Genomic DNA, 18326 nt, shown 5'->3' with positions numbered 1-18326 from the left:
TGAGTGAGTGAGTGAATAGGTGAGTGAGCATGAGTGTAAGTGAGCGAGCGAATGAGTGAGCGAGTGAATGAGTGAGCGAGCGAACGAGTGAGTGAATAGGTGAGTGAGCGAACGAGTGTGAGTGAGTGAGTTAGCGAGCGAGCAAGCGAGCGAGGGAGTGAGTGAGTGAGCGAGCAAGTGAGTGTTGAGTGAGCGAGTGTTGAGTGAGCGAATTAATGAGTATGTGTTGAGTGAGCGAGTGAGTGATTCAGTAAGTGAATGTTTGAGCGAGTGCGTGAGCGAGTATGTGTTGAGTGAGTGAGCGAGCTAGTGAGTGAGCGAGCGTTGAGTGAGTGAGTGAGCAAGTCATTCAGTGAGTGAGTGAGTGAGCGAGTGATTCAGTGAGTGAGCGAGTGAAAGAGTAAGTGATTCAGTCAGTGAGTGAGTGAGTGAGCGAGTGATTCAGTGAGTGAGTGAGTGAGTGAGTGAGTGAGTGAGCGAGTGAGCGAGTAAGTGATTCAATCAGTGAGTGAGTAAGTGAGCGAGTGAGTGAGTGATTCAGTGAGGGAGTGAGTGAGTGATTCAGTCAGTGAGTGAGTGAGCGAGCGAGCGAGCGAGCGATTGAGCGAGTGATTGAGCGAGTGAGTGAGCGAGTGAGCGAGTGAGCGAGTGAGCGAGTGAGCGAGTGAGCGAGTGAGCGAGTGAGCGAGTGAGCGAGTGAGTGAGTGAGTGAGTGAGTGATTCAATCAGTGAGTGAGTAAGTGAGCGAGTGAGTGAGTGAGTGATTCAGTGAGTGATTCAGTCAGTGATTCAGTGAGTGAGCGAGCGAGCGAGCGAGCGAGCGAGTGAGTGATTCAGTGAGTGATTCAGTGAGTGAGTGAGCTAGTCAGTGAGTGAGTGAGTGATTCAGTGAGTGAGTGAGCTAGTCAGTGAGTGAGTGAGTGAGTGAGTGAGTGAGTGAGTGAGTGAGTGAGTGAGTGAGTGAGTGAGTGAGTGAGTGAGTGAGTGAGTGAGTGAGTGAGTGAGTGAGTGAGTGAGTGAGTGAGCTAGTCAGTGAGTGAGTGAGCTAGTCAGTGAGCGAGCAAACATGTTTTCATTTTTTAAAAATATAGTGACAAATATTTATGTAAAAATGCATATAGTTTTCATGTGTGTTTCACTATAGCCTATATGTTTCACTGCGAGAGCCATGTCTAAAATTTTCTTCAAAATACATTAAACCTTCAAAAACAGAGTGATGCTCTTCAATAAAAATAACAATGGGCAAAATAAACTCTCAAAATCATGGGACGTCTATGGGAGATCTTTACAATAATTGTGCAGGTATGTGCGTGTGAGAGGACAGACAGTGATGGAGGGACTGTCGCAACCAAAGAACCAAAAATCGGCACGACTTGGCATTCAGTCCACCACTGAACACCGGAGAAAAGCGCGCAAGAGTGCGGCTGGAAAACACGGACCGGCGCTCCTGAAAAGGGAAATGTCTAACAGATGATTGGCCCCGTGCCCGCCCGCTCTACTTATGCTGCGCGCTCCCGGGCGCAAGTTAACGCAGCTCCTCTGACCAAAACCAGACACACACACACACAAACCACCGGGGGAGCATTGCTGCTGGGACAGGACGAGACTGATCCTGAGCAAAAAAGCTGCTGTTTTTCCGAGGAATGGGGCGACGCTGCTCGTGTCCATTGATGTTTACGAGCCTAGTGCAAAGCAAACACTGCAACGTCGCACCGTCTGCCGGTGAGGTCACTGTGGCACAAAGCAGAGCGACCTGCGCGGACACGCAGCGGAGATTCCGTCACATCACAGCGGCTTTGTTCGTGCACTGATTGAATGCTTGGCGTTGGATGGCATATTTTCCGTCGAACCCTATCGATTATTGTGAGCCAGCGAAGCTCGCGCTGATGGATCGTAAATAAGTAGTTACTGATGAACCCAGCGGGACTACAGAAGCGGAACCCAGAGGAGAAAACAAGAGCGCGTCTATAAAGACACATCTGATTGCGCTTCATAACAACACATCTTTGACTTAGCCATCACTATAGTTAAAGGTAAGCCAGAGTAATATCTACTGAACATAGTCACACTAATCGGTTATCAAGAGTTCCGCGCCACCATTCTCCGGAGGCAGACAGATATGGCACAGTGCCAGCACAGATGAACTACACTTATGATCTCTGAAGTGTGTTACAACTATTTCGTGCAAGCACAATAGAGTACACACAGTCTACTGCGTTATGGGAAGTTGTAGCAAGAAAATATTAGCCTAAATGTAGCTTATAAATATGGTTTTGCAGGAATGCACAAGTCTGTTACGTCCTGTTAGCACCTTTTTGCCTTGACTAGTTTAAATTAAATGGCCCTGTAGTGATACATTCGCTTTTAAAAGTAGTTCTAAAACATTATTTGATGTCTATAATAGGCTACATATTTAGCCAAATAAAAATATGCATGTATTACATATGTGAGATGAACCATGAAACAGTCTTTATTCCTTCATTTTTTTAATTATGGCTTTGAATCTCTAAAGAGGCTAATGACAGTGAGATGACACACACAATGTTGATTTCACACATTAAAACACTTAAGCTCTGTGTGTGTTTTTTTGAAGGGCAGTGTGCCAGAATTTGTTACTGTTTGATTCCCTTACAAGGAGATGAAGTGTACAAGATGAAAGCAAGATACCTTTATAGATGGACGCCGAGTGTGTGTCCTCATGAATGCACAATTAATGTTGCACAGGAAAAAAATTGCATTGGTGTCTGTGTAGCGTAAGGCAATTGCACATCTGTGTGTAAGGCTATTGTTGTTGTTGTGCAAGAGAGAGACGCTATTGTGCGCGGCTGAGTTGGTATGTGTGTGTGAGTGGGATAATTTCTTGCTTCATTATCAGCAATGGGTTCACTGCCATGGCTGTGGCATCTGTTCCTGGTGCCGGGGGGCAGGAGTGTGTGTGTTTGTGTGCATGTGGGTATTCCCCCTGAGATCACTGTGCCAGTTTAAGAGTGTCTGGCGTACTGCCACGCATTGATCCCTCGATCTACAGCAGGCACAAAGGAAAACCCACGCAATCGTTTACCGCCTGTGGTTCTCATCAGTCCATTCCAGTCATTTGTGTCTGGGCACAGTGAGGATTTACTTCAAGAGACTTCACAGGAGTCTGCAGGCATAATCATCTTAAACTTAAACCAGGGCGACTTTCAGAAAACTGTGGTTTGGGAGGGACACGGCACATCCTGTGTAGATCATTTTCCTGTCAAACTGACTCATTCAAAGGCTCACCTCATTTAAACACCCACAATAGAAACTGTAGATCAACATTAGATACTGTAAGTGGTGAAAACTGTTCTGTCATCAAATTAGGTACAAACACATGCGCCATAGTCAGGTTTTTGGATAGTCGAGCTACACTCCTCATCTCTCTGTCCAGGTATGACTAGAGGTGTAATCGAATAAATACACACACTGGATGAAGCCGAACTAGCTCATTACACCACCATTCAAAAGTTTTGGGTCAGTAAGGTTTATTTGTTGTTGTATTTTTTTTTTTAAGAACTTAATACTTTAATTTAGCAAGGATACATTAAATTGATCAAAAGTGACAAAGCCATTTATATTGTTACAAAAGATTTCCATTTCATATAAATGCTTAGGCTGACAAGCCAGACCCACATCAAGATGTTTGGTCTGGAAACTCACCATTGACAGCTCAATCTGAGGGGCGGGATAAACGGTTGTCTTTCAAACTCCCTCTGCACGCGATTGGATAGCGCTACAACCAACCAGAGCAACGAAGGTGACGCGGAGCTAGTTGAAAGATTAAACTTTCGCCATAACTTTAGCCTTTAAATCCAAGTCTTCCAGAGTCACGGTCAAAGCTGATTCGAAAAACCGCCGTTCGCCAGCCTCTGTGTTTACTAGAAGCATGCAAGCGCAACTCAGCCGTCATTATGTTAAGCCACGCCCACCGACTCTATACACAATGTGATTGGCCTGACCGGAGTTTGGTTTTTACAGCTCAGATATATATTGAGAGTTGCTAGACGACACTCGCGGCAGATTTGTTGCTGCTATGGTGCGTCTAGATTTCTAGGCTAATAAATGCTTTCTATTCATCAAAGAAACCAGAAACAAAAACATTATGATTACCACTAAAATATGTGTAGTTTAATAAACAGTATATGTAGTTTAATAATCAGTACACTAGAAAACATAATTTAAATTGTAATATTTCACAATATTACTGTTTTTACTGTATTTTGATCAAATGAATGCAGCCTCCGTGTGCGATTCTTTTACTCATTGCAGAATAATAAGTCGGTTTTTCAGCCATTGTATGGGTTTAATAACAATAATGCAAAATTAAACCATGCATTCGTTTTGAATGTTGTGTGAGTCCATAAGACAAAAAAAATAGGAAACCCTCATCTCAATAAACAAAAACTCACTAAAAGTTGCTGTCTGAACACAAATCACAGCCATCCCATAAAAAAATGAATCTGAGCTGCACCATTATAAAAAATCATACTCATTTGATAGCATGGATGATGTGATTACCCTTCCCCTTTGAGTACACACAGAGCACGTGTTGCCCTCCCTCTATCTCACACACACACACACACACACACACACACACACACACACACACACACACACACACACACACACACACACACACACACACACACACACACACACACACACACACACACATACACAGCCTCAGGCTCTAACTCTTAACAGCAGGGATGCATGGGTAGCCAGAACATTCCTTCAGCACTGATGTGGCATTGTGTCAACATGATCAGGTTACAGCGCTAACCTCACACACACATGGCTTTTGGCCGGAGTTGATATAATTTTTCTCCTATTTTACCTGTCTAACACTGTTACACTCTTCTCATCTCACGTATGTGATTGCAGTGCAGACATGGTCAAACTTTTTTTCCTCTTGCTCCGAGTTGGATGGAACCTAGACAAGCTGAGAAGCCACAGAGCTCTTGGCAGGCAGGAAGGGTGTTCCTACCTCTCTTTTTTCCTCTTTCCCCCTGCTCTTTCTTTCTTTGTACGTGTGTGCCAGATATGTTTGGATGGATGTTTTACCTCCTCAATTGGGTGTTGCCTACATTTTCTGTGTGTGTGTGTGTGAGAGAATTAAAGAGACTACCTAATGACCTAGATTACAGTCTCCACGATGTGTTCAGACCCCCAACGCAACATTTCTATTCTTAAAAAAAAAAAAAAACGGTCTCGCTGAAAGATTCAGGTTATGGAAAGCTTTAACCCAAACTGTTGAATGGAAGTCCTGCACCCTGGGGAGGACACACATGGTGTAACTGCTTCCAGCACCCGACAGAAAGCAGTTTCTGAGCAGATGAAAGATAATTCCTGGAAAGGTGTGCAAGTGTGTAATAGCCTTACGGTTGTAATGTCTCTGTGAGGACTTTTCACCTTATGGACATTGGGGCGTCACCGCAGCAGGGTGTGTTTCACACATTACTGTGTGACTCTTTGTAGTCAATATGGGTTCTGCATGTGCATGCATGAATTACAGAAGTCATTCATGTTGTTCTAAACCTGTTTGACTTTTTTTGTTCTGTGAGGAAAAAAATCCTAGTGTATGACAAATCTAAAAATAATTTTTAAAAAAAGCTCAATAAAACTTTCAGAAACTGCTTCATACGATGTGGTTGAATAATTTCTTTAAACTTGTGTATTTTTCATTCAGAATATGGTTCTCACTAGAAAGTCAGGAAATGGTAATGGTTGCCTCTGTAATCCGCAGTTTACCCTCCACATTTTGTCATAAATGACATCTTTGAACGTGAATGTTTATATCGGTTACTCATGTTTCTCATAAATCACGTGTCTGTTTCTGGGTCAGGCTGTGTGGGCAGAATGTGGCGTTGATCATGACTCTTTTGCTCTGTGCATGTGCCAATGTGCCACACATTTGTGGTCAACTTTCGCTGGAGTTCTAGAATGATCTGTCAGCCTGGTGTTCCAGAGAGCGGAGCAGAATATGAGCTGATGCCTGAAGTTGTTGTCGTAACCGACTAATTGTGCAGCGTTTTGTTTTCTTATGTCTGCTCTGTCTCTCTTTATGGCTTACTTTCTACTGACGAGGCGTTTTGGAAATTGTTTAAATAATTTCAAAGGAATACATTTGCTGGAAGACTAACCACCCAGTAAGAATATGTTTCTTAATAAGCTTCAAAAGAAGTGTATGTGCCCGGTATTTATCTGACAAAACTTAGGGGCATTAGAGATATTGTCAAGTGAAAAAAAATGTAAACATATTTTAATACATTGAAGTAACATTTTTTATAACTATTTATATGCTGTAAATGCAATTACTTATTTAAATATTAATTATAATTAAACTGTTACCTCTCAAAGGTGTTTGTGTTAGTAAGATTAAAAAATATACTTTTATTCACATTAAATTGTAAACATTTATAATATCACAAAAAGCTTGGGTATCAAAATGTATCAAAAAAGTATTTAGCAGCATAGTTTTCAACATTGATCATAAGAAATCTTAACTGAGCAGCAAATCATAGCATATTAAAATAATTTCTGAAGGATCGTGTGACAATAAAGACTGAACTAATGGCTAAAAAAGGAACAATTTTAGCTATTTTAATCAAATAAATGCAGCCTTGGTAAGCATAAGAGACTTCTTAAAAAACAAATCATAAGTTTGGAAACATTATAAAATATAATATTTCAAAATATTACTGTTTTTACTATATTTTTTGATTAAATAAATGCAAAAAAAAATAATATTTCAAAAACATTAAAAATGTTCCAATCTTGATCCTTGTGTACTGTATATAGTATGTCCTTATTAAGACAGTTAAGTGAGTGAGTTAGCTTTTTATGACCAAGTAAAGGGTATTATGAGCTTTGGATGTTGTGGTTTTAGTCAGTTAAGCCAAAAATGACATTACCTCGATGGAAACCTGCAATTGTGGTTCTTGCATAGGAAAAACCACAACGGCACAACTGAAAGATTATCCCTTACATGATTCCTTAGTTTGGAAAGCTCATTCTTTCTTTCTTTCTTTTTTCGCTCTCTCTGTCTGGTTTTAGAATCGAGTGTGTTTTATAATTTGTAGTTTTAGCATCTACTGAGTCTGAGCCTCACAGTTCTAGCACACACTCCCTTCTGTACCCTGTGATATTTGTGTATGTGTGCGTGTGTGACTGATGAGGTGCAAATCCAACAGATCCAGCACCTTTTTATGTTTTCTTCACATGAAAAGGAAAGTGGATGAGATGGAGAGAGAGTGCATAAAAGCACAAAACGAGCAAAGAAACAAAGACAGACAGCTTGCGTGTGTGCGTGCATGCGTGTGTGTTTGAGCGAGCTCTGCTTCTGTGTCAGCTCTCTGTCTTCTAAAGCGTAAATTCAAAGCAGAGTTGTGGGCGGAATGAGAAACAGGTAACGACAGTACGAGGGAGAGGAGGAGAGCGGGATCTGCTCTGATTAAACACATCTCTCTCACATGAGCTCAGTGTGATCCAAACCCTGTGGACACAGACTAAAAAGACGACGGGTTATTACAGCCGAATTAAGCTTGCTGCAAGAGGAACATAGTTTTTGTCTGTGCGTGCAAAAAAAAAACATTGTGGGATTTTTACTATTTCAGTTTTACTGACTTTTTTAATTACTTATTTATACAGCAGTAAATTTACTTTGTGCAATTAATTACAATTTTATAACAAAAAAAGTATAATTCAATAGCATTAACCGAATTAATCCTGTCCATGAAGACATATATACACTTCATAATAAGGAGCTGTTCACACAAAGAGGTTGAAAAACAACAAAAAGCGTTTTTTGTTGTTTGTTGACAGATAAAAATTTCGTAGCTGGAATACAAGACAAGCTTCTTGTATGAATTTACCTCCGATAGACCGGCAATGATTAAAAGTGTAATATGTTATCTTATTTGGGGGCATTTTCTAAGTAAATACTGATGTATGTGATTAATCTGAATAATTAAGTGACATTCCATGGACATTAAACGTTGTAATCAATTGGCAGCCTTAATAGTAACAAATTTGTTTGCTGCCATGTGAGAATTGTGTATGGTTATCCAAAAAAGCCTGCATGGCGAAACAACATTTCAATATGTGCCAACTGAACCCACTTCATGAGAGTAATAGTGTGTGTGAAATTGTCAGTGAAGATTAATGACCTTTGTAGAGGCAGTCATCCAGAACTTTTCCTCTCCCTCTCTCTCCTGTCACTGTGTGTGTGGTAAAACATAGAGCTAAATGATTAAAGAGAGATCACACAAACAGATATCTTCCCTGTCTTAGCAGCTTTTATTGAATCTTGTTCTCTCACTATGTCGTTATCGGAGAGTTTGAGAGTGTGTTTGTGCGGGTTTGCTCTTTTAGCCATTTTAAAGGTTCTCGTGTGTTTATCAAATGCCTTGTTAATACAGTCTTCAAAGATAGAGGAAATAAGAATGTTAAGTAGAACGGTGTTGTTGAGAGGTTGCTTTCTTTAAAGGGGTCATAACGAGGATTCAAATTTTCCCTGATCTTTTGAGATAAAAGAGTTCATTGTACTATGAAAGCATACTGTATCTACCTTTCAGAACTCAAAACCTGCTCCGCATTGAGAAATAAAATGTACTGATACTAAGACGCAAGAATCTTTTTTTTTTTTTTGGTTTCTTAACAGGAGAAACACATTTCAGAACAGATTAGTTGCGTTTCTATTACCCTTCAAATTGTGAATTCCAAAATACACCCAATGGAAACACTTACCTTTTGCAAAAACTCCCATGTATCACAAAGCGTTTTTACGCTGGCATGAGGTGTTTTTTCAGGCAATTTTTGAAAAAGGAACATTTCGCAAAACTGCAATGGGTTTCCACATTTACAGGTCACCTGGTGTACGTTAAAGTCACATTATCATTTTTTAAAGATTGCCAGGTATATTTGGACAGAAGTCGAGATGAAACCTTAAAAAAGGTTGATCTGTTCATCCGTAAATTCTGAATCCACATTTCCCCTGTGAAATCGCGTACTGTAAACTCCTAGAATCATCATATGTGGCAGCTCCCCCAAGTATAAGGGTTTTTTCTTGCCAGATATTAATGCTTGGATAACACACCTATGGCTCCTTCGATTAAAAATGAAGGCTAGTGTGGTGGCAGCGATATACATAAACCTACCAACATGTGTTGCCATGATTTTTGGAATGACTTATTGCAAGAGGAAAAAAAGTTACATTTTAGTCACATAAGGTGTTAATGGAAACATGAATCAATTTTTTATTGACATTTAGAAAATATTGCTAAAGTTTTGCGCAAATATGTAATGGAAACCTGTCTAGTGTTTTGTAAAAAAGACATAAATGTAATAAGCTTTGCACAGGGGCTGTTTTTAGAGAATTGGACAGTTAAAAAAAAACTAGTAAAAAGGTTTTTCCTATACTAGCATTAAACTTTACTAAGAAGTTGGTCTCTGCTTTAAAAAATAAATAACAATAATTCAACTGTTTTTGTCTATATAATCAAAGTAAAAGGGGTCACTGGACTCCTTTCACTGTACAGAAGACTGATATCTTATTTTGTGTTCTATAAAAGAAATAGAGTAATACAGGTTTGGAATGACATAAATGTGAGCAAATTCACTGTTTACAAAAACAAAAACAGAATTTGTGGGAGATTTATCCCTTTACTCTTTTCCCTTTATGATTCCATTACGTGTTTGTGTGTTTGTTTAGAACTGAGGTGAAACCATGGCTTTGGTCTTATCAATGAACCCCTTTTGTGAACCTGAGGCTGAAGCACCGCCGTCGATCTACCAACCGATCTGGGAATCTGAACACTGCAGTAAAAGCTGTGTCTCCACCCCCTCACCACCAGGGGGTGACACCCAAGGGCTCAGAGAAGGTTTGGAACTAATCTCATTTCTGAAAAACAGATGGTGCTCACAATGGCCCTCATTTATCAATCTTGCGTAGAAACTGGTGTATATGTTGGCGTAAGATTATGCTTACACTCCTCTCATCGCCTGATTTATGAAGCTGTGCGTACCTCTGCAATCCAGGTGTACGCAATACTTGCCCTTGATAAATGCGGCGGCTGAAAACGATCGTCATTAGAATAACACGCCCCTATATATTCAAGTCTCCGCCTCCCCCACGCCCTCATTTTACGCCATGGACAAACAGAAGACGGCAAAGAAGCGAAACTTCTCCGACGTGGAGATCGGGCGCGCTCAATCATCTCTCTAGTCCACTAGTCAGGGCACTGATTAGGGCATAAGTCAATGGGCTGACTCCCTGATCACTGACGATCCTATTGAGATGATTGAGACGTGCGCCCATCGAGATCACCAGGGAAGTGGAAAAAAAAACCCGAAATTGTTTTATTTGGGAGTTTAAAGAGTGGAATTAAAGGCACCTACAAAAACAAAATATGGACACAAATAACGAGTACTGTTAATAGTGTGGAGATTGAGAAGCGCACTCCAGCAGTTTAAAGCTGTTTGGATGATAATTACCATCAATGCATTATTTTACAGCACGTTTTGAAACAATTAGCATTTAATTTCGTATCACGGCACATGTATTGGGGTGTACAATAGTGATGATGATGTGATGTGGAGTAAGATTCATTCACATTAATAATTACATGACAATTTGTAAGATTCTTCTTTTTATTATTATGATTATTATTCTTAATGACGCTTGTTATTTAGAAGAAGAATGTCGCTTTTTATTGATTTTATTATTATTTAAAAGAAGAAGGTTATTTTTATTATTTTGTCAGTCTGAATTATTTTAGTCCCAGTCCGTGCGCAGCTGCTGGGCCAGACGGGCCTGAAACGTCAGATAAAGCGCACAGGCTTGCGACTGGAGAATACATATGCCTACAAATCAAACGCTTTGGTAAAGTCACAAAAAGTAAACATTGACGTTCATGTTGCACAAAAATAAACTATGAATGTTGTTTTTGTGGTTTTTAACAGTGGGTCATATAGCATATCTTGTCAGTGCGTTTTGTGGTGTTAGGAATTGCTTTTCTGCGCATTTTCCCACTAACTCAAACGTGCGTACACCACCTCCTGAGCTGGCGTAGGATTTGAGCGTGCCGTACGCCAACGTCCATATTGATAAATCTCAAAGTCACCGTGGGTTTGGGTGTACGCAAGGTGTACGCTGGAAATTTGGTGTACGCACTTTTGATAAATGAGGGCCAAAGGCCCTCATTTATCAATCTTGCGTAGAAACTGGTGTATATGTTGGCGTAAGATTATGCTTACACTCCTCTCACCGCCTGATTTATGAAACTGTGCGCACCTCTGCAATTCAGGTGTACGCAATACCTGCCCTTGATAAATCCCGTGGCTGAAAACGATCGTCATTAGAATAACACGCCCCTATGTATTCAAGTCTCCGCCTCTCCCACGCCCTCATTTTACGTCATGGACACACGGAAGACGGCAAAGAAGCGAAAGTTCTCAGACGTGGAGATCGGGCGCGCTCAATCATCTCACTAGTCCACTAGTCAGGGCACTGATTAGGACATAAGTCAATGGGCTGACTCCCTGATCAGTGCCCTGACTACTGAACTAGTGAGCTGATTGAGACGCGCCCATCGAGACCATCACCAGGGACGTGAAAGAAAAAAAAACGAAATTGTTTTATTTGGGAGTTTAAAGAGTGGGATTAAAGGCACCTACAAAAACAAAATATGAACCCAAATTACGAGTACTCTTAGGAGGTTGAGAAGCGCACTCCAGCAGTTTAAATAGCTGTTTGGATGATAAATTACCATCACAATGCATTATTTTACAGCACGTTTTGAAACAATTAGCATTTAATTTCGTATCACGGCACATGTATTGGGGTGTACGATATGATGATGTGATGTGGAGTACTACCATTCATTCACATTAATAATTACATGACGATTTGTAAGATTCTTATTATTATTCTTATTCTTATTCTTATTCTTATGATTATTATTCTTAAGAAGAAGAATGTCGTTTTTATTGATTTTATTATTATTTAAAAGAAGAAGGTCATTTTTATTATTTTGTCAGTCTGAATTATTTTAGTCCCAGTCCGTGCGCAGCTGCCGGGCCAGGTGGGCCTGAAACGTCAGATAAAGCTCACAGGCTCGCGACTGGAGGAATACATATGCCTACAAATCAAACGCTTTGGTAAAGTCACACAAATTAAACATTGACGTTCATGTTGCACAAAAATAAACAGTGAATGTTGTTGTTGTGGTTTTTAACAGTGGGTCATATAGCATATCTTGTCAGTGCGTTTTGTGGTGTTTTCTGCGCATTTTCACACTAACTCAAACGTGCGTACACCACCTCCTGAGCTGGCGTAGGATTTGAGCGTGCCGTACGCCAACGTCCATATTGATAAATCTCAAAGTCGCCGTGGGTTTGGGTGTACGCAAGGTGTACGCTGGAAATTTGGTGTACGCACTTTTGATAAATGAGGGCCATTGTTCTGTTCCAAAGTAGAGATCTCAAAATCCAATTTTGACACTAAAACAGGCCAGAATTTATTTTCATTCCAGTCTTTGACCTAGAAGACATAGCTTATTAATGAACCATCCCATTTTGTCTCCAGAGCCCCATTACAGACGAGTTCCTGATCATGTGATGGATCGTGTGGCCATGTCACGGGTCTCTTATTTCAAGAGGAAGTTTGTGGAGGATGAAGAACCTGTACTGAGCTTCAGGAGTTACTGTCACACTGTGAGTCTGCAGAATTCTGCATATAAACAACACATCATATTCCTGCATTTCACTTTAGCAAATCTTAAAATTGTTTGACTGTAACAACTTTTGCACACCTATTATAGAAGCTGTAAACAAGGGTTATTAAAGTTTAGACATTTGGGGAAAAAAATGTATATATTGTAAAGGTGTGGTCACATTAGACAAATTTTGATCCATAGTCTGTTGTCAACAGTCACACAGAAGTAACTTTCAAACCAAGCAGCAGCTTTCTTTTGGTTAACGCAGAGAATTTGCATGATCAACTTGAACCTGTTGCAAAATCTGCATGTGGAAATCTTTTACCATGGCGTGAAATTACCGATTGTGTGGATTCCTATTGGATTTGGCCTGCAAAAATTCACTGAGCAACAACAACAACAAAATTCAGTTTTACTTTAACATTTAGGGTGTATTCACACTTGGCATTAATTAAAATTAACTCTAGTGTGATTGGCTGTTAGTGCGATTAAAGGGCCTCATTCATGAAACTTTCGTAAATATATGAGCAAATTCGAGTAATTTGCGCGTAAAATTGACCTTTACTTGATACTTTACTTGAAATTGACCTATTCCAGATGCTTCGTATACCACGGATTCGGTAGTTAAACGTGTGTAGTGGATTCCAAACATGCGTAAATAGGATGCACGCTCTTTCATAATTAGCATAATCCCCGCCCATGAGTTACAAATGCAAATGACGTGACCAGGAATGCTGTGGACTCTTCTGGACTACTTTCTCAGGTTTGGCTCCAGGATTTTGCATAAAAGTTGAAGAGACTAATTGGCCATATGACTAGCAATAAATATTCATTTATCTTGTGTCCACGAAAGCATTTTTAGCCAGCTAAAACATGGTATGCTATGATATGCTATGCTTCTGTATCATGCTATGATACAGAATATCCATGGCAGTAATGTGTTGCTAGTATCTCATTATGGATTTTTTTTTTACTGAATATAAAAATGCATTAAAAAGCAGTATTAACGTCTCCATTATTGTTGTTTAGTTGGTGTACAAGTGGGATGATTGGTCGGTGTAGTTTTTGTCCCGGCCCTCCTCCACTGTGATTGGACAGACGTTTAGAAGTAGACCAAAACCCATCTTTTCAGCGGTCTCTGTCCGCTTGTTTGGTTGGCACCAAGGTCCGGATGGCAGCATTCACACTTATTCAAATGAACTGCACTAAGAGCAATTGCACCAGGATTTGTTTATATTCAGATCAAACATGCCAAGTGTGAACACACCATTAGTGAAGCAGGACTAAATGTATCAGAACCGAACTACAAGTGTGGACACACCATTAATTTGATATTATTTGAATCAACTCAGGCTTCGGTTGTTAGAAAGCTATGTGAAAATACAAATACTTAAGACGTTTTCTCAGACACTTTCAATTATATTCTGCTCATAATAAACTTTTATACTTGTCTGGCTATCACCAGACAAAGCTCAATTTGAAACTGAGAATTGGTCTTGGGAGTCTGCTCTGTATTGTCTACTCCACAAGAGGTGTGATCAACTGGCATTATTCGAATAACTCTGTATGCCATTGGATAGTCCTTCAACCAATGAGACCACAAGTGGCGTGAGCAACGGGCAACGACCCATCGTTTCTCTGTCTGTCATCGTATTAAACCCGCCAGTAGCGTGCCAGGTGGATAATCCAGTCTGTGATTGGTTCCCATAAAAGTGTAACAGAAGCAGTAGAAATTAATGTACAGTTTCCAGACTGAGTTGCCGGGTGAAATCAAATCGCCGGCAGATCAGGCTGGGTTTACCCAGTCACCTTTTATGCAGATTTCAGATCCAAATTTACTGTATGACACCGCTTTTATTTGATCCTCCTTACAACACATTATGAATCATAGGTTAACTTGATAACTGACCTTACCTCACTTGTGAATGCTCATGGTGTCTTCTGGGCCAGCAGGTGTCACCAGTCCTGGAGGAGCGTGCTCAAATTCTACGTCTCTCTCTCGAGAAGCTGCGTTTCATGGATGACCCAGAGTCCTTCTTACGGCGTTCTGTGCTCATCAACAACCTTCTCCGGCGTCTCAGAAATGAAATCCTCCTCCAGAGCGACTGGTGTTTCCCATCAGGTCAAACAACCATACCTTGTCCCCTCCAAACTCCAGCCACAAATACACCCCTCCCCCCTCCTGCCCTGCAGCCCTGCATGACGCCGCCCGGGCCGTATCGCAAACGCCTGCGTCTGCTGAGGAGGGAAGGGCAGGAGTGCGTCCCAGCTTGCTGCTGTTTATACGCAGCTGGACGTTACCTCCAGCTCCCCCTGTCTGTGTATGAACGGGACGTATACTCCAACTCTCACCCTTCATCATCATCATCGTCATCATCATCATCAGTTAGATTTCCACAGCTGCGTGAGGAGGACGATGAGGAGGAGGAGGACAGTGATGAAGAAGAGGACTCTGTGTGTCCTGTGGTGGCTCTGTGTCAAGCAGAAACCAGAGAGCAGAACAGGACGTGGGATGTTGTCCGGCCGCAGAGCCACAGGGATGACAAGACCCTGGAGAAAGAGAGAGAAAAGGGGAAAGAGAAGGTTAGAGGAGGGGAGGTTTCACAGCGGTGGCTTTCAGACACTATAGGTGCTGGACACCATGGGGCCCTTGCTAGGGCTCACGTGAGGGGAAAATAACAAATGAACACTTGCTGTGGAAACGAAAGAAGCAAACGAAAGGTTCTAGCAGTCTTATAGATCAATTATACAAACCAGAATATCAATGGTCAATGATTTGTATGTACTTTTTGTACTTCTGGATTACACACCACAAATTAAAAGGGACAGCAAATGAACATATTGTTCTGTCTCTTGTGAAAACTACCATACTGTGCCTTAAATGCTCCTGTTTAATGTTTGCTGTGTTTGTGGATATTTGTGACTGAAGCACAGAGACACTTCACCATGTGAAGTGAAAAAAGAAGGGGAAAAAAGACAATAATGAAATAAAATCCTTTTTTATTTTTATTTTAATATCATAGGCACTTGAGAAATGCATGACATGGGTTGCTCACCATGATGATCATCACGTTCACATTCAGTGGGTTTTAACCAGAATGCATGAGGCCCTGAAGGTGGCCATCATTTTTAGAACAATCTTTCTTTAGCACCCTTAACATTTCATACATGTATATTGAAGAAACAAAACCTAATTGAAACTATCACAGATACAGATACCTCAGTGTCCATGTTAATGTATTGTCTTGAGGTCCACTGATTCACGTGATGCTTGGTACGAATGAGAGAATCTCCATTCACTACACTCTAAAAAAATGCTGGCTTGAAAATGGACAAACCAACACCCAACCGTTGGGTAAAACAATCCATTTACTGGGTTAAAACAACCCAATTGCTGGCTTTGTCCATTTTCAACCCAACCCGTGGCTGTTTTTAACCCCACTTTTTTTTTTTAGAGTGTACTAAAGTTTTTTTTTATATTTTCATGCACTTTTTTATATTGGTTGTTTATGCATTTTATCTACATTTATTTTTAATTTCTAAAAACACAAAATGGGAGACCCTCAGACATGAGCAGAATATATATGGCAACAATGCTGGTAGGAAATGAAATGAAATCTTAAACATTGTTCGGGTTTGAATGTGTGTGTGTTTTTTGTGAAATGTGTTAAGAATAAAGGAATGATCCCGAGACCACAATGTTCCCTTTATCTCCTTGTGATGCGATTATACCTGGCACACAGCTTATTTCTTTGGATTCACACACACACATTTTCTCTCACTCATTCTCTCTTTTATTACTCTTGCTGTCACCTTTTCACTTCCTTCCTCTCTTCTACATTATCACTATGGAAACAATGTTTACTGGAAGAGCAGTCTGGGATCCCCTGAGGGGGAAAAAGGTTCATGGCAAACACACACACCACGGTCAAACATGCACGCAGACACTCAGTGATTATTATGAACACCCTGAGATGAGATGATTTTAGATGGAGCAAACTGCTTCTGTTAAATGTAGCAGATGGATGATGGAATTATTTATTTATTATCCACCTCTGGATGATGATGTTGTTGTTGTTGGGCTTTTCACCTTTAAAATTTACAGTAGCAACTGTCATTTTAAGTGATCTTGTAGTCTACACTTAAACTGATTATTATAATGCTGCCAAACTGCCTGAGCACAAGGAATTGTGGTAACGATGTAAAAAAAAAATTGACCATACGGTTCTTTTCCTCATTACAATAATTTCTATCGCCAAAGTTGCTTAATCCTTGCTTATTTGAGGGAAACGGAATATAAAAAACGGCGCATAAGGCAAGAGAAGCTGTCATACCTTTTATTTTACCTTGTGTCCGAAGGGGCTGTCATTGTTCCGCGGGCTGTTACGTCAGAGCTCGCAACTGGAATACATCACGAGTTCACGGGTGGAAAAGTAGTCCGTTGAACTGTAATCAATCAACTAAAGGTTCCCTCAAATGCAAACTGTACAAACAAACTGTGTCATTCTAGGCACCCTTTCAACCATCGAAAAGGCTTGTCTGATAAAAGCTTTAATTTGGAGATATTTTATTTATTTATTTGTGAAAAAGTGAAAAGTTAAAATTTAAAAAAAATATATTATGAAATTTTGAGAAATCAGTGCTGTTATAGTTATAAGTTACTGTCAAAAACCAAAATATTTGTTCTCTGTATTGGTTATCGGGCACATAAACGTAATAAACAGCTCAGTAGCAGACTTTTACCCCACAGTCAAATTATGCCACGAAAGTCTGGACTTGAAGGAAGATCACAGGGTTCTTCTGAATGGAATGGACTCCAAGCTTTGAAATTGACTCAATTCCCAAGGCCTTGCAAACACAGAATCAGTCCTTTTGGGGACTGAGCTCTAGGCCTACGTAAGTTTTTCAGAATTACAAATGTGAAACCCTGTATAAAAGGAATTTAACAAAGGGTCTTAAAAAGATTAAAACAGAGGAAGCAATGTTGAATTTTGTTACTCTTGCTCTTTTTCTCATTATGTTTTGTCTTTCTCAGTCTCTACTGAATCCTTCCAAACATTTTGTTGTAGTTCAATCATTTTCTCGCTGCCCCCTCCCCCTCCACCAATCTCCTTTTTCCTATTTCTGTAATGACAGGTCTGTCTGCGGTTTTTGCATTATTTGAGAAAAGTGTTCACGGTCTGACTAATGATACAGGATTCGGGAGCTATCAGACAGGGAGAGGCATTTTTCATCAGGAAGAATGTCATTTGCAGAATTTACACATTATTAAACAAACAAGACGCAAACAAAAAAGCTTCACGCTTGCTGAATGCACTTAAAATGTCACACAAGTCTAATTTGAACCATGACAGCCGGCCTCAGCATTCACCTCAACTTCCCTGGGGCACTAAGGCAGTTTGAGAGAGAGAAACTGTGTGTGGGTGTGTTGTGATGCACAGTATGACAAGCATCATGTCATTGTCAACACTAATAGAGGAGCAGAGGAGCATGATTCCTCTACACCCCCCTCTCTCTCTCTCTCTCTCTCTCTCTCTCTCTCTCTCTCTCTCTCTCTCTCTCTCTCTCTCTCTCTCTCTCTCTCTCTCT

General features: G+C 40.4%; 1 protein-coding gene across 2 annotated transcripts; it reads left to right on the top strand.

Moving 5' to 3' along the window:
- The first annotated feature begins 1324 nt into the window (after positions 1–1324).
- sertad4 (SERTA domain containing 4) lies at positions 1325–16423 on the top strand. Of its 2 annotated transcripts, none has more exons than XM_067421020.1 (4): positions 1325–2033; positions 9734–9902; positions 12608–12735; positions 14688–16423. In XM_067421020.1, the coding sequence occupies exons 2-4, from the start codon at positions 9749–9751 to the stop codon at positions 15414–15416; spliced, it is 1011 nt and encodes a 336-aa protein (XP_067277121.1). In that variant the 5' UTR covers positions 1325–2033; positions 9734–9748; the 3' UTR covers positions 15417–16423. The 2 variants fall into 2 exon arrangements, with proteins under 2 accessions (XP_067277121.1, XP_067277124.1); XM_067421023.1 differs by having other exon boundaries at positions 1327–2033; positions 14691–16423.
- Positions 16424–18326: the final 1903 nt, after the last annotated feature.

Source organism: Pseudorasbora parva, chromosome 17 (genome assembly GCF_024679245.1).
Source record: "Pseudorasbora parva isolate DD20220531a chromosome 17, ASM2467924v1, whole genome shotgun sequence".
Classification (NCBI taxonomy): domain Eukaryota; kingdom Metazoa; phylum Chordata; class Actinopteri; order Cypriniformes; family Gobionidae; genus Pseudorasbora; species Pseudorasbora parva.
This window is presented reverse-complemented; position numbering and strand designations above follow the sequence as displayed.